Source organism: Scyliorhinus canicula, chromosome 5, assembly GCF_902713615.1.
Source record: "Scyliorhinus canicula chromosome 5, sScyCan1.1, whole genome shotgun sequence".
NCBI lineage: Eukaryota > Metazoa > Chordata > Chondrichthyes > Carcharhiniformes > Scyliorhinidae > Scyliorhinus > Scyliorhinus canicula.
Window position 1 is genome coordinate 17,779,772 of NC_052150.1, and position 22,541 is coordinate 17,802,312.

General features: G+C 44.3%; 1 protein-coding gene across 4 annotated transcripts in view; it reads left to right on the plus strand.

Annotated features, from left to right (window-relative positions):
- LOC119965813 (dnaJ homolog subfamily C member 13) overlaps positions 1-22,541 on the plus strand; it is a 138,844-nt gene that overhangs the window by 22,229 nt on the left and 94,074 nt on the right. For all 4 annotated transcript variants that reach the window (XM_038796672.1, XM_038796669.1, XM_038796670.1 and 1 more), the window contains exons 3-8: positions 3,559-3,634; positions 5,132-5,281; positions 15,142-15,183; positions 16,398-16,598; positions 18,935-19,141; positions 19,382-19,477. In XM_038796672.1, coding sequence (XP_038652600.1) covers positions 3,559-3,634; positions 5,132-5,281; positions 15,142-15,183; positions 16,398-16,598; positions 18,935-19,141; positions 19,382-19,477 — 772 coding nt within the window. The remainder of the gene's footprint in view (positions 1-3,558; positions 3,635-5,131; positions 5,282-15,141; positions 15,184-16,397; positions 16,599-18,934; positions 19,142-19,381; positions 19,478-22,541) is intronic.

Genomic DNA, 22,541 nt, shown 5'->3' on the forward strand with positions numbered 1-22,541 from the left:
ATCGCTTATTGTCACGAGTAGGCTTCAATGAAGTTACTGTGAAAAGACTCTAGTCGACACGTCCCGGCGCCTGTCCGGGGAGGCTGGTACGGGAATTGAACCGTGCTGCTGGCCTGCTTGGTCTGCTTTAAAAGCTAGCGATTTAGCCCAGTGAGTTGGCCTGGGCCTACTGTACATACAGTAGCTATATCAAATCCAAAACGCGAGAATATCTGAATAGCGAAACACGATCAGCCCCAAGGGTTTCGGATAAATTACATTTGACCTGTAGTTGCTTTTCCAAGTGTATGTGCAACGTTATCATTCACTTTGCAAAGACATGAATGGACTAGAAAGAGCTATCAAGTTGATGCAATTTCAGGAAATAATCACAGCAGCATAGTTGACAATCAAAATGGTGCTCTACTTGCACAAAAAATATAACTCAACAGCGTCTGTGATTGCCTTGTCCTGGAAATTGTCCTCTGGCCTTTTCCTCAATGTCACTGTTACAACTAATTTGCTGGTTCTGAGTGGTATCATTGACAATTTTCTAACCCCCATGGAGTTGTTCGTTAAATTGCAATTGTAGTGTCAAGAGTTGAGAAATGCATGATTATGTAATCTCTGATTTTGTGGTTGTAGAAGGTCTGAAATGCATGCGAATCAGTAAACTGCAATGAGTGTTAGATTGGTGGTGTAAATTTAGAGTACCCAATTAGTTTTTTTCCCAATTAAGGGGCAATTTAGCATGGCCAATCCACCTAACCAGCACATCTTTGGGTTGTGGGAGTGAAACCCACGCAGACACGGGGAAAATATACAAACTCCACACGTCGGTGACCCAGGGCCGGGATTCGAACCCCGGTCCTCAGCGCTATAGTCCCAGTGCTAACTACTACATCACGTGCCGCCCAGATTGGTGGTGTTTGACACAGTTGCATAGTGGGTAATTGCTATCTAACTATTTAGCTGCTTGTGTCAAACATGTTCGTGACCCACGTCGGCTGACATTCGCGACCCACCATTTTCTCTTGCCTTTAATGCGAGAGGTGAGCCTGGGTTTATATTCTATAGTCTAGAGTAGCGAAGAATGAGAAATGATCTCATTGAAATGGGCATTATTCCCTCGGGTCTCTACAGAGAAGGTGCAGAATGTAAGTTTCCCCTCAGATTAGGACAGCCTGGGGATATAGTCGGCAAATTACAATGCAACGATTTTAGACATAGATGAGGAGGAATTACTTAACTCAAAGTATTGTGAACCTTTTTAATCTCTAAAATTCACTATCAAAGAGAGTTCTGCAGGCTCAGCCATTGAGCATATTCAAGACCGATGCAGGGATTGAATTGAATTTTCAAAAAATTCTTCTGGGTCAGCGTGCTGCGCATGCGCAGCGCCCCCACATTTTTAAAGCCGGTTGTGCCCGTAATTTTTTAAGCCGCTCGCTGCCGGCATTTTTAAATGTCGGCTGCTGCAGCGTTGTGCCTGAATTCCCATGATCGGGAACGCCGCGATGGATGGCTCTGTGACCCTCATGACACCTGTCCCATCCGCAGATCGTGACCCCCCCCCCCCCCCCCCCCCCCCCAAACTTTGAAAATGCCTGTGTTAAACTATCAGATTGTCCTACACTTCAATTTGGTGTGTGAATGGCAGCCCTGTAGTAAAATAGCCTGAAGTCTAACATGTAAATAGTAGACACGGTACCTGTTGCCTGTAGATCTATTATTAACTTGCACCAATGCACTTGGAATCTTGTATACAACACAAGGTGGCCCATTATGTCTGTGTTGGCTCTTGGAAAGAGCTAGCCTATGAATCACTCTCTTTAGTCTTCCAAATTTCTCCTAGAATCATTTCATATTTCCATTTCTGATGTTGCCCAACTTTGCCTCAACCTCTTAATTTTTCTGTTGAAACCCTCATCCAGGTCTTCCCTTTGTAAAACCTGAGGTCATCTAAATCTCTGCCTGTGTTCTCACTCTCACTGTTCACCCATTATCCCATGTTCACTCACTCAACGTGGGCTGTCGGTCCAGCAACACTTGATTTTATAATTTCTCATCCTTGTTTTAAAATCTCTCCTTTGGCTCACCCATCCCAATCTCTGTAATCTCCCTCCAATCTCATAACCACCCCCCTAACACACAATATCTGCAATCTTCTGATTTTGGCTTCTTGATTAGTCCGTGATCTATAAAGACTCCTTTATCTTTCTTAATAATCACTGATTTCAAAAAAGGTTGTGTTTCACTGTCCTTCGAGTTCTCAAAAAGTAAAAAGGTAAAGGAGAATAAAGTAGTTGTAATCCAAGGCACCATTTAGTAGACTACAAACTAATTTCAATCTGTGGAGCTGTGACCAGCATCAGAATGAGTAACAATCTGTCTACAAAATTCAAAACTGAATGTAGGGATTAATAATTTAATAATCTTTATTATTGTCACAAATGGGCTTGCACTGCAGTGATGTTACTGTGAAAGTCCCTGAGTCGCCACACTCCGGCGCCTGTTCGGGGCAGGGTAGTTGCTCAGGCTGGCAAAGATGGGAGGTGGTATTCCACAGGGATCAGTGCTGGGACCATTGTTCATTGTTTACAAATGATTGGAAATCAGAAGTACAATTTCAAAATTTGAGGATGATGCCAAATTAGGGGTTATAGTTAACAGTGAGAGACTGCCAAAATGCACTGTATTAATAAATATGAGGAATCTGCGATTAATGAGCAAATTACTTCCAATGTAAATAAGTGAGAGATATGCATTGTGTTTGGGTGAATAGGAGGCTGTATAATTCTCATAATAAATCTAAATCGTATGTGGGAGCAAAGAGATCCAAGGGCACAGTTACATCTTATCGGTTACATTGTCCTTGTATAGGTTGGTAAGACTGTCAGATATGTTTTTAACAAAGTGCTGAGGTTCGTTTCTAGGGATATAATCAAAAAGCAGGGAAAGAATGTTAAAAGTAATAGAACTTTGGTTCAACCACACTGAACAGTCTCCGTGCTATAAGGATGGATGTAGAGGCAGTGAAAAGGTGGTGTTGCTCGGTTTTGCAAAAGACCTGATTTGGACGATCTGAATGAATGATTTCTGAATGCAAGGTGCTGCGCCGAGCACAGGATCTGATCTGAAATGTCATATCGGCTTTTTCACTTTCAGCTGCTGACTAATTAAATTCTTTGACGATCACTTTGGATTTGCAGGACTGGTATTCCTTTATCTGTATTCTTAACTTAGCTGCTGCTTATGCCATGTGGAAATTATGGCATAATAATTTCAATGTAGATAAGTGAGAGATATGCATTGTGTTTGGGCGAATAGGAGGCTGTATAATCCTCATAATAAATCTAAATTGCTGGGTGTTTGATTCTCCCCCGCCCCCTTGGGTGCACCTTCAGAGCTTAAAATTGAATCCATTAAATGTTTTATTAAAGAATGTCACCCAACGACTGCAGTAACTATTCACTGGAAATGAAATGGAACTCATGCCTGTTTTTGTATGAAGAATAATGGTTGCTGTATATTGCTACTGAACTGACCGTGTCCTTTTGTTTTATTTTCCCCTTTTAGATACAAGCGAGTCTTTTCAGTTGGTACGCATGCTGTAACCACATATAATCCCAGTACTCTAGAAGTTACCAATCAGGTAATGAATGATTTAAAATTTGCCCAGAAAATGTAAGTAGGTTATTATCTCCCATTCCTCCTTGCCCTTTGCTGTTGAGTACATTGCCCCATCCCTCCAATTTCTCAACATTTATTCGCTCTTTGTGTGTAATAATCTTTATTAGTGTCACAGGTAGGCTTTCATTAACACTGCAATGAAGTTACTGTGAAAAGCCCCTAGTCGCCACATTCCGGCGCCTGTTCGGGTACACTGGGGGAGAATTCAGACTGTCCAATTCACCCAACAAGCAGGTCTTTCAGGACTTGTGGGAGGAAACCAGAGCACCCGGAGGAAACCCATGCAGGCTTCACGCAAACCCAGGGAGAACGTGCAGACTCCGCACAGACAGTGACCTAAGCCGGAAATCGAACCCAGGTCCCTGGTGCTGTGAAGCAACAGTGCTAACCGCTGTGCCACCTTGCTGCTTTGCCATGTTTCTAATTGATGATCTTCTGCATAAACTTTAAAAAAAAAAAATACCTGGAGTCCTGGCATTTTTTTTCATGTGCAATGGCATCCTATTATGAGATTATCTGCCACAAACTGTTGGCCTTGGCCATGGCTTGAACCAGGTTACAGTTGCAAAGACATATGTGGATATTCTTCCTGTGTAAGCTCGCCTGTGAATTTGAGCAGTGTTAGCAGTAGAATCTCCTCTTTCTGGGTAGTTATCCTTAATCACACGTTTCCAAGTTACTTGATAAGAGTTCAAGCACATCTATTGATGATCAGAATATTAAACATTCAGTGATAACTATACTGACAATTTACTCGTGTAACTGAGGCCAGCTTTGAGAGAAAACTGGGGTATTCAAATGTATTACAATTCTCGAGCTTGAGGGCTTCGAGGTTTATCAGGCCTCATCGAATTCCAAAACCTGTCCAATAACTTGCACTTGTAAAACTTTCCTACATGTAACTTTACATGTTTCTACATTCCACCCACTCTACATTCATCATTCAACACTGATCATACTCCCTGAATTTGATTTTTGGTTCCTAATTTTCAGATCTGTGGAGTTTTTCAGGCTGGTGCTTTTTTGATGTCCGGTAACAGGAGGCAGCAGTTTTGTGCTTTCTTATCGGCTCAAGATTGTTGCGACCAATACTTATTTTAATCCACATTGACTGACTAAACTGAACTTCATTAAAACACATTTATCCAAAATTAAGCCGACCTGTATTGCATTTTCATTCTTCAACAGAAGCTTACAACAGGCAATATCTGAAAAATGATATTTTTAAAATCCTTTCCTTGGAAAGCACTTGACTCTAATGGAGCCACATGGTGGCTGAACTTTTATTTCCAAATGCCATAACCTGTTCTAAGTATAAAGCTCTTTCTTGAATGATGCTGTAGCTGTGATTTTGAGCATGAGGGCAACTGCAGTTTACGATCTTACAAGTACATCGTTTAACTTGTTTCCAGGCTCTAGAAAATGTTTTAAAATTGTGGTAAACTCCATTTCCCTGTAGTGGCCTTATGGTGATATCTGCAGCGTTGGTCCTGTTGGGAAAGGCCAAGGAACCGAATTCAACTTAACCTTTCGTAAAGGGAGTGGGAAAAAATCTGAAACCCTGAAATTTTCTACTGAGCACAGGACAGAGTTGCTAACAGAGGCACTGGTAAGTCTTACTTGAGCTTCTGTGCGAGTGGTAAACCAAATGACCAGTCTGGATTTGATTCAGCAAAATTAGTAAATATTTATTTGTGTGTGTAGCTGATGTGACTTAAGATGCCATGGTTATGTCAGCTGGAGGAGGGGGGGGGGAAGAAAAGAGAGGAGGAGGAGGGGGGGGGGGGGGGGGGGGACACGGGACACCTTAGATGCTGTTGCACTTGCTTGCGTTGGCTGTCTGGCCTGGAGTAGAAAAGTGTGCAATTGACGAGAGAGTATGTAAAATTGCTACTTGAAGCAGGCCTGATCAATGGGGTAAAACCTTGTGCGGTCCATAAGGACAATAGGAGTTAGAAAAGGGAAGATTCTATTAATAGGGAGATATTCTTTAGTTGGAAGCCCCTGATGCTTACAGAAGAGAGGGAAGACTGTTGTTTATGTTGCGAGGTTTGACCAAATTTCTGTGACTGTGCATCACAGAAATTGGACCTTTGCATGCTGAGTTACCTTAAACCCCTTCAGCTTCATGGATCTCTGCTGATGCGCCAGCTTTAGAAGTTTAGGTTCACCAATGATCAACAAACATTCTGTAGAACAATGTGTTTGGGAATGATGCCCTTGAGATTTAATCGCCAGCCGGAACCTAAGCAATCCTTGATTTAGCTTAAATAAAAGCGCTTAAAGCTGTCCCACTTTGGAGGAACACAATTTCTTTAAGATGTTGCAATGATTCCAGAAGATGAATGTTTTGGCCATTGTCACAAGTGGAAACTGTAATCCAGGATTTTCTGAATAATTGGGCCTCATAATTGGATGGTTAAGCAAGACCGAGTGTGCATTGACTTGTTTAATTATGTGTATGTCTATGACTGCATCATCTCGAATAAAAATTGAGGTTTGCCAGAATTCAACCACTGGTAAAGAAAAATCTGTATGCTCTTAATTGATGTCTGATGATTGGGAACATAGCTGCTTGGACTCTTGTGGGCCACAATCTAGCTCCTTTGCAGATCTGTCCCGTCAGGGATTCAGTCACTGAGCCCCGACTCATGCTGCCAATTAACATTGCAGTTCGATCCAGATTGAGGTAGTTGGGACCTGAGCTGCACACTTAAAGCATAACTTTCTTCCTGTGGGTGTCTAATCACCTGAAAAGAGTGGGATCAGGGTCGGCGATGTAACAACTCAAACACATTATTCCACTTAGCCTACAATGCCAGGAACCCATGTATCTTTGCTTGTGGCTTTGTGCTGTTGATTTGCTGCGGCGCAGACATGTGTGCTCAAGTTGGTGTAACGTAAAGCTTTCCTCCTGACTTGCTAGCTGGGTCACCGCTTTCAGGCAGACGTTTTGCCGAAGCTGAGAAGATTGGTGACTTCACTGTCTAGGCGTCCGGTTTCATGCAATTGTTGAGAAAGCGGTGTTGCAAACTTTGTGCAGTACATTCATTTGCAGTCAGTTGCTTTGTTTTTCATGTTCCTGTGGTATTGTGCTGTGCATTTGCTTTAAAAATGTCTTCAGTCAAAATGGATAATTGAGCAACAGCAACTTTGAAGTAACAGTAGAATGTACTGTAATCTGCTATTTAACTGCAGGTAAATCACTAGTATCAATATCAATCAGAGATTCTCATTTCAGAGTCGGAGGCAAAAGCTATATCAGTTAATTCCAGATCCCTTCTGAGCTTGTATATTGTACACGTTCTTTCTTCTTGTGCTGTTTTGAAATCTAGATGATTAGCAATCCTCCTGATTTAATCTGATTTATGCTTGCGTTCTTTTCAATTATCTTCAGCCCTGCTGATGGTTTCTTCACCTAGGTCTTTCAGCACAGAGGAAGTTTTATTTCCAATGGCCAATTCAAGACCAATATTTAGAGCCCTTAACCAATATTGAGGGCATCTCTTGAGCTGTGTTTTGAAGCATTAGGTCTAACAATCTTTCGAATAAACACTATCTAAAGTTTTTGTTCAAATGCTTTCTCGTGCTAGAAAGAACAGCAACTTGCATTAATATAGCATTTTGACTACATTCATGCGTTCACAAACAAGTTGACAATGAGCCATGGAAGGAGATGTTGGGACAGGTGAAATGCTTAAATCAGAGGACGGTTTAAAGGAGCATCTTAAAAGAGAGAGGTCTAGGGCAGGAATTTCAGGGCTTGGGGCTGGGCAGGGTGGTGAAAGATTGGGGTAGGGAATTTTGAGAGCAGGGTGCCTGAAAGTGATGAAGTGAAAGGTACGATGACAAGAGGAGATAAAGAGAAGAGAAATTGAGGTGATGGACTCTGGGTTTGAAGCAACAGCCAACATGCACAGACAAATGGATGCACAAATTCAACTTGTATAGGAATGGGTACAGAGTAAGATTAGGATAAATATGTCCTGGTAATAAACCGGGAATGGGGAGGAGAATTTCGGAGGGAGTCTAAAATTATAGTCAAGAGATTCTTCGATGGGATCAAGTTGCCGTAGAACGGGTGGAATCGGCTTTTAACATCTGGTTTGGCAACAGGTTTCTGGGGGAATGGGAGAGGAGCAGGTGAGGTGAGTTCAGAATGTCTTTGAAAGATAGAATATCGGAAATGTATTGCTGAAGGTATTTCCATGGAGAAAAGCCAGGAGATGTGGAGAATTGATCCAACAGAAAAATTGTCTATGTTGAAGGTCATATGAGACCGGAAGGTGTTAGAGAAGAGGGAGTGATTCTTGCTGGATCAGTAGTGTGTGTGTTTATGCCTCATACAGGCCTTCTCCCACCCCTCTTCACTTAAACCCATTGGGATATGTTAAAAACCCCGCAGATGTTAAAGCAAGAGCATCCCAAAACCCAGAAGGGGAACTTGGAACCCTGGTTCTTAAGTTGTGTATATTTTCAATTTGCTACACTGAGAAAAGATACGCAAATCAGGGAGGAATAGTCCAGTTTTTGTGTGAACAATTAGTAAAGAATATTTATTAGCTTAAAAATAAAGATACCTAGGGAAGCATGGTAACATTGTGGATAGCGCAATTGCTTCACAGCTCCAGGGTCCCAGGTTCGATTCCGGCTTGGGTCACTGTCTGTGCGGAGTCTGCACATCCTCCCTGTGTGTGCGTGGGTTTCCTCCGGGTGCTCCGGTTTCATCCCACAGTCCAAAGATGTGCAGGTTAGGTGATGTGCAGGTTAGGTGGTTTGGCCATGATAAATTGCCCTTAGTGTCCAAAATTGCCCTTGGTGTTGGGTGGGGTTACTGGGTTATGGGGATAGGGTGGAGGTGTTGACCGTGGGTAGGGTGCTCTTTCCAAGAGCCGGTGTAGACTCGATGGGCCGAATGTACTCCTTCTGCACTGTAAATTCTATGATTCTATGACAAGAAGAACGACAACGCTTAATTGCATTGATGGCTATACCCACACATGAAGTTACCCCATGGTTCCCAACTACCTACATTTACTGAACTAGATAACCCTTTGTTCCCAAAGAAAATCCAATATTCTATAAACTACAAGCTAAATCCAGCAGATAATTATTACACACAGGTTATTTGGCCATGCTTGGGGAAAACTGTCTTTAGTTTCTGCGAAGGCAAAATCTTTTCTGTTCGAGTTTTGGATCTTAACTGTGGCGCAGTAACCTGTTTGCATAACATTTTGTTGAGCACCAAGAATGTTTTTTTTAAAACTGTTTTTATTCTCCATTTTCACATTTTCCTTCAAAATTTACACCCCACCCACAGACAGTAAACGGTAACAAATACAAAATCAATCCCCTTAACAATAATAATGATCCCATCCTCCCACCACCCCAAACAACGGCCCACCTGTCAATATATGCATCCAATAAAACAAACCCTCCCACGGTGGAAACAAAAAACAAAGGAGAAAAAGTAAAAGGAGTCCGGTACTGCCCATGGTCACCATAGAGTCGTTTCTTCCCCCCCCCCCCCCCAACCACCACCACCATCTCACACTCCATGCCATCCAAGCTCTGAATGAGTACCGTACGTAATACCCAGGAGTTGTAAACAACCCCCCCCCAACTCTTCCCCTCCACTGCCTCTTGTAAAACTCCCCCCCCCCCCCCCCCCCCAAACCTTGGTTCCTTCCCCCCAACTTTCCACCCCGGCTGGACCACTCTGACCCTGTTCTGCCAGGCTCCGATGGCTGCAACCCCTCCCCCCACCTCACTCCCGTTAACTGGCCGACTTAAACTGGCCAGCGTTGAGACCCCCACCCGGGTCCCTTTCCCCCTTGCCCGGCCCTAGGAAAGCCCAGAAATCCCCATTTAGCACACAAACCCCGCATATCCACCTATACCCCAAAGAGCTCTCATTTAGAGTGAAAGTCCCATCACTTCCCTTGTCCAAATATATACAACATTAGCTCCTTTAGCCCATACACCCGCACGCAGTGAAACAAAAAAGTAGAAAATACAGTCATGAGGTTACATCGGCACATGGCCATTTCTCAATTTCTCAGTTCTGCCACAGTCCTTCTGCCTTCGCAAGTTCCTCCGCTGCTTCCGCCGTTCCAAAATACAAGTCCTTGAGCTTGTAAGTCACCCTCAGCTTCGCTGGATATACAATGCCGCACTGCACCTTGCTAATGTACAGTGCCCTCTTCACCCAGTTGAAAGCAGCCCACCTCCTCACCAGCTACACTGTAAAGTCCTGGTATACACGTACAGCCTCCAACTTCAACTCCCTTCAACTCTTTTTCGAGCAGCCCCACAATCCTCAAATTCTGACGCCTGGATCTGTTTTCCAGATCTTCCATTTTTCCTCGCAGATCCTTGTTAATCTCCCTCACCGTCCGCATCTCCTTCCCCGTGCTTCAATCATGTCTCCTCCACTTCCTTCGGCGCTTCCCCTTGCTCCCACACCTCCGCCACTGAGCTCACCACTGCTGTTGTCACCGGGGAAATCGCCTCCTCCACCAGCACACTCAATACCTCCCTCATCTCCTTCCTCATTGTCTCCATGTATTTTGTAAGCTGCCTTTCGAATTCCGCAGCCATCACCGTAGTCATTTCTTCAGCCGTAAGCAATGCGGCCTCCCCTGGTGCTCCAGCGTCCATTTTCCTTGGTGACCCCGCGGTGACCTTTCCACTCCCCGACGGACCTTCAGCTGTTTTTTGTAAGGCCGTTTTTTTGCTCGCCCTCAACATTTTCCTTCACTGTACCTTCTCCCTGCTTTTGCCGCCTCCGTGGACCCTGGGACCGGGCTTAAAGCCCCGAAAATGCCGTTCCCGAACGGGAGCCCTCCATTGCGCGGCTGCCTCCCGCCCGCCGTCACCGGAAGTTCGCACCAAGAATGTTAATGAGTCTTAAATTGTGACCAGTGAGTAGCTGTCACAGCTGTATTCGTGTGCCACTAAATACAGCATATTTCTTTTTGTGCCCAATTCATTTTTTCCAATTAAGGGGCAATTTAGCACAGGCACCCAGTGTTGGGAGAGCAGGGTGCACCTGAGGCTCTCTGCAGTGGGGTGCAGGGGTCACTCGTGCCTGACACTCTTGCCCCTCACCATCTCTGGGGTACTCCTGGAATCTGGCACATCATAATTGAAGGTTCTTTTTTCTTTCTGCCTCCTTGATAGTTCAGGCATTGTCCTATTGGGCCCCCTCCACCAACACCCTGACTCCCCCTCTTCCCCACCACCCCCATTCCTTTCTCTTCTGTTGGTACAGAGGCGAGGGTATGTGGTCTCTCCAGCGCAAAGTTTAGTGCTTTTACTGTGTTTTTTGTAGAAATGTGTTGTGAACTGCTTTAATAATCAGAGTATCCAACCGCCCCTCCCTGTACTGAGGGGAGGGTACTCTGTTTCTCCATCACAAAATTTGTGTTTGTACCGTTTGGCCTTGTATATATTTTTTACTGTTTTAATAAAAAGATATGGCCAATCCATCTAACCTGCACATCCTTTGGACTGTGGGAGGAAACCCAAGCAGACACTGGGAGAACGTGCAAACTCTGCACAAGACAGTGACCCAAGCTGGGAATTGAACCTGGAACCCTGGAGCTGTGAAGTCACTGTGCTACCGTGCTGCCCTATCATAGTTTTACAGCACAGAAAAGTGGTCCTTTGGCCCATTGCGCCCGAGCCAACCATGTAACTATTCTACCCCCATTTTCCAGTACTTGGTCCGTAGTGTTTTATGCAATGGCAAGCACGGTAGCATTGTGGATAGCACAACTGCTTCACAGCTCCAGAGTCCCAGGTTCGATTCCGGCTTGGGTCACTGTCTGTGCGGAGTCTGCACATCCTCCCCGTGTGTGCGTGGGTTTCCTCCGGGTGCTCCGGTTTCCTCCCAGAGTCCAAAGATGTGCAGGTTAGGTGGATTGGCCATGATAAATTGCCCTTAGTGACCAAAATTGCCCTTAGTGTTGGGTGGGGTTGCTGGGTTATGGGGATAGGGTGGGTGTTAACCTTGGATAGGTTGCTCTTTCCAAGAGCTGGTGCAGACTCGATGGGCCGAATGGCCTCCTGCACTGTAAATTCTATGAAACTATGAAGTGCTGATCTAAATTAATGTACCCTTTCAGGCAATGCATTCCAGATTCCAACCACCCTTTGGGTGAAATGGTTTCCCCCCATCTCCTCTAAACCTCCTGCCAACCAGGGAAGGGGCTGTCCTGGACCTGGTATTGGGGAATGAGCCCGGCCAGGTGGTAGAAGTTTCAGTAGGGGAGCATTTCGGGAACAGTGACCACAATTCAGTAAGTTTTAAAGTGCTGATGGACAAGGATAAGAGTGGTCCTAGGGTGATGGCATTTGAAAGGGATTCAGGACCGGCATGTTCCTGTGCAGAAAAAGGATAAATACGGCAAATTTCGGGAACCTTGGATAACGAGAGATATTGTAGGCCTCGTCAAAAAGAAAAGGGAGGCATTTGTCCGGGCAAGAAGGCTGTGTGGAATATAAGGAAAGTAGGAAGGAACTTGAGCAAGGAGTCAGGAGGGCTAAAAGAGGTCACGAAAGTCAGTGGCAAATAGGGTTAAGGAAAATCCCAAGGCTTTTTACGCGTACATAAAAAGCAGGAGGGTAGCCAGGGAAAGGGCTGGCCCACTGAAGGACAGGCGAGGGAATCTATGTGTGGAACCAAATTGAAATGGGTGAGGTGCTAAATTAATACTTTGCATCAGTATTCACCAAAGAGAAGAAATTGATGGATGTTGAGTCTGGAGAAGGGTGTGTAGATAGCCTGGGTCACATTGAGATCCAAAAAGACGAGGTGTTGGGCATCTTGAAAAATATTAAGGTAGATAAGTCCCCAGGGCCGGATGGGATTTACCCCAGAATACTGAAGGAGGCTAGAGAGGAAATTGCTGAGGCCTTGACAGAAATCTTTGCATCCTCACTATCTTCAGGTGATGTCTCGGAGGACTGGAGAATAGCCAATGTTGTTCCTTTGTTTAAGAAGGGTAGCAAGGATAATCCAGGGAACTACAGGCCGGTGAGCCTTATGCCAGTGGTAGGGAAATTACTGGAGAGAATTCTTCGAAGAAGCAAATAGACGTATTGGCGAGAGGCAGCACGGTTTTGTGAAGGGGAGGTCGTGTCTCACTAACTTGATAGAGTTTTTCGAGGAGGTCACAAAGATGATTGATGCAGGTACGGCAGTGGATGTTTTCTATATGGACTTCAGTAAGGCCTTTGACAAGGTCCCTCATGGTAGGCTTGTACAAAAGGTGAAGTCACACGGGATCAGGGGTGAGCTGGCACGATGGATACAGAACTAGGTCAAAGAAGGCACAGTAGCAATGGAAGGGTGCTTTTCTAATTGGAGGGCTGTGACTAGTGGTGTTCCGCAGGGATCAGTGCTGGGACCGTTGCTGTTTGTAGTATATATAAATGATTTGGAGGAAAATGTCACTGGTCTGATTAGTAAGTTTGCGGACGACACACAGGTAGGTGGAATTGCGGGTAGTGATGAGCACTGTCAGAGGATACAGCAGGATTTAGATCGTTTGGAGACTTGTGTGGAGAGATGGCAGACGGAGTTTAATCAGGACAAATGTGAGGTAATGCATTTTGGAAGGTCTAATGCAGGTAGGGAATATACAGTGAATGGTAGAACCCTCCAGAGTATTGACAGTCAAAGAAATCTAGGTGTACAGGTCCACAGGTCACTGAAAGGGGCAACACAGGTGGAGAAGGTAGTCAAGAAGGCATACTGCATGCTTGCCTTCATTGACCGGGGCACTGAGAATAAAAATTGGCAAGTCATGTTGTAGCTGTATAGAACCTTAGTTAGGCCACACTTGGAGTATAGTGTTCAATTCTGGTCGCCACACTACCAGAAGGATGTGGAGGCTTTAGAGAGGGTGCAGAAGAGATTTACCAGGATGTTGCCTGGTATAGAGGGCATTAGCTATGAGGAGCGGTTGAATAAATTTGGTTTGTTCTCGCTGGAACGACTGAGGTTGAGGGGCGACCTGATAGGGGTCTACAAAATTATGAGGGGCATAGACAGAGTGGATAGTCAGAGGCTTTTTCCAAGGGTAGAGGGGGTCAATTACTAGGGGGCATAGGTTTAAGGTGCGAGGGGCAAGGTTTAGAGGAGATGTACAAGGTAACTTTTTTTACACAGAGGGTAGTGGGTGCCTGGAACTCGCTGCCGGAGGAGGTGGTGGAAGCAGGGACGATAGTGACGTTTAAGGGGCATCTTGACGACATACATGAATAGGATGGGAATAGAGGGATACAGACCCCGGAAGGGTAGAAGATTTTAGTATAGACGGGCAGTATGGTTGGCACAGGCTTGGAGGGCCGAAGGGCCTAATCCTGTGCTATACTTTTCTTTTTCTTTGTACCGTAAATCTATGTCCCATGGTTCTTGACCCCTCCCTTAAGGGGAAAAGGTATCTCCTGTCCACCCTATCTGTGTTCCTCATAATTTTATACACCTCAATCAGGTCCCCCCTCAGACACCTTTGCTTCATGGAAAACAACCCCAGCCTATCCAGTCTCTCTTGATAACTGAAACTATCCAGCCCAAGGCAACATCCTGATTAATCTCCTCTGCACCCTCTCCAGTGCAATCACTTCCTTTCTATAGTGTCGTGACCAGCACTGCGCACAGTATTCCGGCTGGGGCCTAACCAGATGGTAAAAGGTTTTGTGTTGATGTAATTAGCAGCTTTTATTGCCTGATAGAGTCTTTGGAACTGACTTGCAGTAAATCTGGCTGCCATTTAAAGATGCTCTACTTCTAAAATAAATGAAGGGTTGGGAAAGCAGGGGAGCTATTTTGTTCATTTAAAAAAATAGGAGAATATTGGTACATAATCTTACTCTAAGAACATGCATCAAAATGTGCCAGCTATTACCTGAATGAAACATGATCCGTTTTCCACTCTTGATCCACACATGTGGACTTCTAGGAGATTTCCGGTTTAGTGATCGGGAATAGGAGCCCTGTTTATTGTTTTCTTTGCACACACTTTGTCAGATTCTAGCACCAATTGCCATGTCCAATCACTGATCAGTTTATTTGGCACAGACGTGGGTTCAAAGCTGGGACAAAAATAAAATACTGCAGATACTGGGAATCTTGAAATAATAAAAACAGTGCAAGTGCTGCAATGTTCAGCTGGTCTGGTAGCATCTCTGGAGAGAGAAACAGTGTTAAATGTTTCAGGTTGATGACCTTTCAGTGATCTGAAACGTTAACTCTGTTTTTCTCCCCGTAGCTGCTGCCAGACCTGGTTTAAACATGGGATCTGTCTGCTGTGTCACTTGATATATTTGCTGAGCTACTAAAATGCAAATATCAACTATAGAATGCCATGTTGATGCACATATTTTTTTAGTCTCGGTGAAAAATTGCCTACTATATTTCTTTTGCCAAACAACTTATGCAACATTGTTTTCATTACACAGCGCTTCAGAACGGAGTTTTCGGAGGGGAAAATCTCTGGAAAGGTCAGTTGCCAGACGTTCTCATTCAGAAATCTTAACCCGCTATGAATTTTTAATGGTTTCTAGTGTAGTTGAACATCATTGTAAAATACCATGAGCAAAATCGTAAACAGAAACTTTAATTGGAAAGAAGATTCTGAAGTGTTGGTTCAACCTTCTAGGTCACCAGATCTTTTACTCTGAAATCTAAACTTGTCATTAATATATTTTTTCTGGGTTCTGAAGGAGAGTCCTATTCGACTGAACACTTGAGATCTGTTCCTCTCTCCATAGATGCTGCTGAATATTTTGAGCGCTTTCTGTTTTTATGGCTACGTTTGGGCTGTTTTAAAGTACTTTTGTCTAAACTTGTACCAGTCAAATAAAATAAAAGCAGAAAATACTGTAAATACACTAGCTCAATTAACATCTGAAATTGCTTAACTACCCTAAATGTTATCTCCTTCCTCTATTACCATTAATCACTCCCTTCTTCCATATCCTGTCCTGACCTGATCTCCAACATTGCTGCCTGGTGCAGTGAGCTGGTGTCAATCATGTGCACTTGGGAAATGCAGTGTATTGGATACACCTCTTTCATCTCATTTGTGGGCAGCACAGTAGCACAAGTGGATAGCACTGTGACCCCAAAGACGTGCAGGTTAGGTGGATTGGCCATGCTAAATTGCCCTCCGTGTCCAAAAAGGTAATGAAATGAAATAGGGGTTATTGGGTTACGGGGATAGGGTGGAAGTGAAGGCTTAAGTGGGTCGGTGCAGGCTCGATGGGTGGAATGGCCTCCTGCACTCTGTTCTATGTTCTATCACGTGTCTGGATCTGAGTTTGGCTCAATTGATGGTGTAAAAAGACTGGGGGCTATGTGCCTTTTGTTCTATTGATGATTTGTTTCTTTGTAGTAAAATCCATGCTGTGAACTGCTTAACAAATTGACATTCGTTGGGCCCTTGAGCAAATAAGGGTGGATTAGTGTTCAAAATGGAATTGTTACTGTTTGCAGTCTCGGTATGATGAGGTTGCATGTCCTACATGTACATATACAATGCATTTACTGTCATTCTATCGGTTAAACTAGCAACACATGACTGGCTGCTTTGATTTCTTTCAAAACTTGGTATCATTGCTTGCATCCTGATGTCCCGTGCATGATATTAGCGACTGGTCAATTACAATTTTATTAAAATTAAGAATTTTTAAAACATTTCTTCGTTTCTCTTTAGCGCTTTAACTGTTACAAGCACCATTGGACTGATACTAGAAAGTCGGTGGTCCTTGAAGTTACACCCGGAGGGATAGATCAGATTGATCCTTCAACTAATAAAATTCTCTGTTCCTACGACTACAAAAACATTGAAGGGTTTGCGGAACTCTCCGATTATCAGGGAGGGTTTTGTATAATTCACGGAGGATTTAGTCGATTGGTAAGTTTTTTTCAATTTGGTAAGTTTTAAATAAATTTGCTTGTATTTGCAGTAAAGTGCTTATTTATGAATTAATCCGTCTAATCTCAATTTTTGGAGAAGTGGTTTCTTTAACAATGAAAATGTTATTTTTTGGGGCAGTTTAATATTATGTTGGAAATGAAAACTCTCCATATATAGTAATTGGTTGAGTATCTGACCACTTGGAGCATCCACTGTTTTCTTGGCTTCAAATTTCAACTTCTGTGCTTAGTCATTTTCCACCCTCCGTGATTTCAACTTCAATCTCAAATCACCTCTGCCCTCCTTTTGAGTTCGCTCTTTCCTGCCCTCCCTTAAACCGCTCCCTCTGTTAGTCATAACTCTAGAATAATCAAAGGCCCCTCCCACCAGCTTATTCACTCTTCCAACTTCTTCCACCTGGCAGGATATACAAAAGTCGGAGAGAACACACTAACAGATTCAAAAACAGCTTCATTGCTGTTACCAGACTCCGAAATGACCCTGGCTACTGAGTAGTACTACTGTATGCTTCACCCGATGTCTGTGTATGTAATGTACATTGTGTATTTTTTTTCATGCACGAATGATCTGTCTGAGCTGCACGCAGAACAATACTTTTCACTGCACCTCGGTGCATGTGACAATAAACAAATCCAATCCAATCCTAGTCGTGGTCGTTTGGCTTTACCACCTCATGTATTCTCTCCTTTCTCAATCACAGATCAGGTGGTACCTGATCACTTTTTTTGTAACTCTCTTCAGGCGTATCCTTTTCCCTGCTCAACCCCACTTCCTGCTGTGTTTTCTCTGGAAAATAATCTTCCCAAAGTTACTGACAACACAGATTTCAAATTCCCCAGCTGCCTGTCCCTAGACACTCAGCTCAATATTTGTGTAGCCTCCAATCTGTTCAGTTGAATTCTCACCTCTCGCTTTGATGTTTTTGTCCCATCCGGGTTTTTTCCATGTGGTATGGCCCAATCTCCACTCCCCCAGGTCTAAAGGACACTATTGTGTACGTTTACGGTGGGAAATTGGTTTTGGCATTCATCGCCTGATCAGGCTGGACCACATAAATCACTATCTGGTCCCACACTGTAGTTGAAGCAGCTCACTAATCTGAATTAGCAATACCTCCAGGTTATTTTTCACCCTAACTAATGTCTTAACGCCCTGTCCTCTCCACCCTCAACTAAAACATCAAGTCCAAAGAGCCTCATGGGTGACTTCTAAAATTGTGATTATTCCTTTAGCTGCATCTGCTGCATTCCTCCCTTCACTCAGTCCGCCAAAACATAATTCCTCATTGCCCTCCTGGCTTCTCATCTCTCTCCCATCCCCCCCTGATGTGCTCCATGAGCTCATTTTGTTTATGATATCACCACCTCCTTTGTCTATTCTAAATCTCACTAAATTGCTGACAATGTAGCTCCCTTTTCTGGTATCCTAAATCTGTGTCTATCTTTCATACAACTCTCACGTTAGTACCGCAGGTTTCCATCCCTCCCACCATACTAAACTCACCTATATCAAAGTCCCAATTGACAGTGGTGCATGGTATCCAATCTGCGGCCTTTGGCATGGTTGACCACGCCATCCTTGCCTGCTGTCCAGTTAAGTTGGACAGCCTTCGTGATTCTGTTCTTATCAATTCCCCAGCCAGAGAATTCCCTGCAATGCAGTCTCCTATTTCTACACTTGTCTCTGGATTCGCATGTAGATCCACCCTCCTACGTGCCGACCCTCGGTGACATGATCTAAAAGCGCATGTCAGATTGCATGTGTGTTGAAGCCTAGTTCTGCAACACCACCTCTGTCGATCTTAACTAATTAAATATAAACATCTTAACTCTATTAACATACAACCGCGGTAACACCCCATGAACAATACCCCCCCCCCCCCCCCAAAGCTTCAAGAGCAACTTCAAACTAAAGGAAAGAACAAAAACAAAGAAAAAGAAAAAAAAACAAAAAAGAGAGAGATAGCACCCTCCACGAACCCATGTGCACAGTTCTCCCTCCCCCTAATCCTTCCCCCCCTTTGTGACAGCTCTTTCTGCCGTCTAGGCCCTAAACTCTAGGATTCCTCCCTAAAATCTCTCTGCCTTTTTATCTTAGAAGCTATCGCTGTGACCAAACCTTTGATTGTCTGTCCTTTTTATATCATTTATAGCTTGGTGTCAAATTTTATCTGATAACGTCCTTATGATGTACCTTGGGTTGCTCTCTGCCGTTAAGGGGATTACAGGATTGTAAGTTGATACCCATGCAAGAGGTTACGCTTACTGTATGGTTGATTCCTTCTGAGTCAGTGTCTCCTGTTGAAATTCCAGCACCTTTTTGCATCTGAGCAAAAGGACGAGATCATCAAAAGTGCAATCGATCATGCAGGCAACTTTATTGGTATATCTCTGCGCATCAGGAAAGAACCATTTGAGTTTGATTTGTACCAGAATCACCGCTTTGGAAAATACAGCAACGATGAATCCATTACCTCGCTAGCAGAATTCATTGTGCAGAAGATTGCAAATAGGCATCGGGTAAGTTACTTTTAAGACACCAGGTTGAGGAGTTGATTGTAAACTGCCAGAGCAATGTTTGCAGCCCAGAAAGATTTTGTTGAAAATGTAGTGTATTCTTCAACCTAGGGCTGTGGTCTCTCTCCTCTCTGGCTTGTGGTTTTAAAGTTATTGCTGAGAACCACAAATATCACTTCCTTACTTGCATGCATGGGAAATACAACTGGTTTAATTTCTGCCTACATTTCTCTTTTTCCCTAGGATCCAGTAAAGAGAGTATTAGCGCTTACAGAAACTTGTTTAGTGGAACGTGACCCAGCCACCTACAATATTGCAACATTAAAGCCTTTGGGAGAGGTTTGTATCATTTTCAATCAATATATTAATTGATGCATCTTCCCTTTTTAAGGTAGTCAAGTGCAGGAAAGTGACTCGAGTGTCTGCCTTTGCTTTCTAATTACTGTGAGACAAAATGTCATGTCTCGCTGTCTGATTTTTTTTTGGCAACTTGTGTAGGAAGTTCAAAAAGGTAACTAGTTTTTAACATCAATATTTTAGCCTGCTAAATTACCACATTGAAGAAGCATCTACAGAGCACTTTTAATGTCCGTCAGACCCAAAACGTTTCACGCACTTCAGTTAATGCAGTGATCATTGTATAGGCAAAAGTAAATAAACTTGAGATACGAGTGGTGTTTGAAATGCGATTGAAAAATATTATTCTTAAAGGTCCCTTGGCTGAGATTGGTTGAGGTATCAAAAGTGTTTTTAAAAAATATATGTTTTATTCCAAACACAATCAGTAACATACACATCCAACATCTCAATATAAATATGATTCAAACAGTTTGTCAATTTTCTACTTTTCTCCTCTCAACCCGACTCCCTGAGAGTGATCTTGATCTTCTCCAGTGTTAAAAATTCGTACAAATCCCCCAACCACACCGAGACCCCAGGCAGCACTGCCGACCTCCAACTCTGTAGGATTCGCTGCCGGGCAATCAGAGGCGAAGGCCACAACATCAGCCCCCTTCCTCTCCAGCAGCTCCTGCAAATTTGAAATGCCAAAAATCGCCACCAAATGATGCTGCAACCTCCTCCCTGCCCACTATGTCTGACAGGATCTCGAAAACCACTGCTCAGAAATACCCCCAACTTTGTACACTCCCAAAAAAGTGTGGTTCGTTGGCCCATTCCCACATTTCCTTCATATATCCTCAAGAGTCTACTCATATGGGCCGGAGTCATATGTGCCCTATGCACCACCTTGAACTTTCTTAGGCTCATCCTCGCAAAGGATGAGGTTGAATTGATCTGATGCATTATTTCAAGCCAGAACCCCCCCCCCCCCCCCCCCCCCCCAAAAAAAAATTCCTCCTTCTGCTTTAACCTCCTTCACTGGTGCCCCCTTTGTCTCCACAAGCCACCCGTAAATATCCACAATCCACCCCAGTTCATCCAAAGTTAACAACGTATCTAACATTGTCTGCTTTGGCAGCTGAAGGAATGAGGGTAGCTCCTTGTGTGCAAAATCCCAGGCCTGAAAATATCCAAATTCGCTCTCCCCCTTGGCAGTTCGAACTTCTCATGCAAATCCTCTCACCCCCGTGAGCCTCTTCTCGATGAACTGATCCCTAACCCACTCTATCCGTTTCCTGTACAACGGCCAGACATCACATAATATAACCTAAAATATCCTAAATTCATCAGGTTCATCCACACGCTCACCACGGGGAATGCATACAGCAAGAAAATGTCAGTCCAACCCTAAACCACCTCAGGAACCCAAACGGTTTTCCACCATTCTCCCCATTAAAGGCCTTCTCTGCATTCAGTGATTTTATAACTTCTGGCACTCTACCCCGTGAAGGGTCATTACTTCATTCAACAGCCTCCAGATGTTGCTTAACAACTGCCGCCCCTTAACAAACCCCACCTTGTTTCTTTGAGATCAAAGAAATAGAAGCCTGTGCAAATGTGGCTGGCATCTCCCCAATGCCAACGATTCGTTATACATATCCAGGCAATGGGGCGCCAAGTCTGCCAAAAATTCTACCGGAAAGCAATCTGGCCCTGGTGCATTCCCCAATTGCATCAACCCCACGCACTCCATTATCTCCTGCCTCAGTGCCTCATCAATACTTTCTCGGCGCCGGCACCTGCCTCACCTGAGCAATCTCCCATGCAGTTGGCTGCCAACTCCACCGATGGGCGAGCAACCAACTAGCCTTATCCCCATACTCGTTCTGAATGTCCAGTGAATGGCGAAGCTGACCCACCACCTTCCCTATTGTCTGTCAATCAGCCAATCTGTCCCTGCAGTATCTTATCAAAAATGATTTATAATTGTACGAGTCGGACCCCCCAAAGAGGGAAGAGGGGATGCGGTGGTTCCTGGATGGGTTGGAGTTCCCCAAGGTGGAGGATGAGTGGATTCTGGGCCTGGGGACTCGATTGGGCTGAGGGAGGTGATGGATGGTATGGGGGCGATGCAGTCTGGGTAGACCCCGGGGCAGGACGGGTTCCCAGTAGAGTTTTATAAAATGTAAAGAAGGATAAGGACCTGGAGCAGTCTGGTTCGTACTGCCAATATTGTTGATAGCTAATGAAGTTGTTGGCGAAGGTGCTTGCATCAAGAATTAAGGACTGTGTGATAGGGATTTGTGACGGGATTTGTGAAGGGGAGACAGTTGGCAAATGTGCGGTGGGTACTTAATGCGATTATTGTACCCTCGGTGGGGCAGGAGATGGTGATGGATGTGGGGAAGGCTTTTGATCGGGTGGAGTGGGCGTATTTGTTTGATTGTTTGGACAGGAGTTTGAGGATTGGGTCCGGCTGCTGTACAAGGTGCCGGCGGCGAGTGTTCGTACTAATGAGTGAGTTTGGGGTAACTTGGCCTATGTCGTGGGACAAGATGTGTGCCCGCTCTCCTCCACACACTCCATTGCTTTTTGCCTTGGCGATAGAGCCATTGGCAATGGTGCTTCGGGTGTCGAAGGATTGGGTGGGGAGGGGGGTGCCGAGCATATGGTTTTGCTGTATGTGAATGATTTGTTATTATATATCTCGGACCCAATGAACAGCATTGGAGGGCTTATGGAGATATTGGTTTTCGGGATATAAATTGAACATGGGGAAAGAGTGAGATGTTTCTGATCAATGCCAGAGGGCAAGAAAGGCGATTAGGGGACTTGCTGATTAGGGTGGTGGGGGTTCACGGAGCTTGGCCCCGCTACACAGATTAAAATTGGCTTGATTGGTGAAGAGTATGAAGGTTAATTTTAAGAGGTGGGATGTGTTGCCGCTAACGCTGGCTGGACATGTGCAGACAGTGAAAATGACGCTGCTGCCCAGGTTTCTGTTTGTGTTCCAGAACCTCCCGATCTTTGCCCATAATTCTTTTGTTTTGACAAGCAGTGG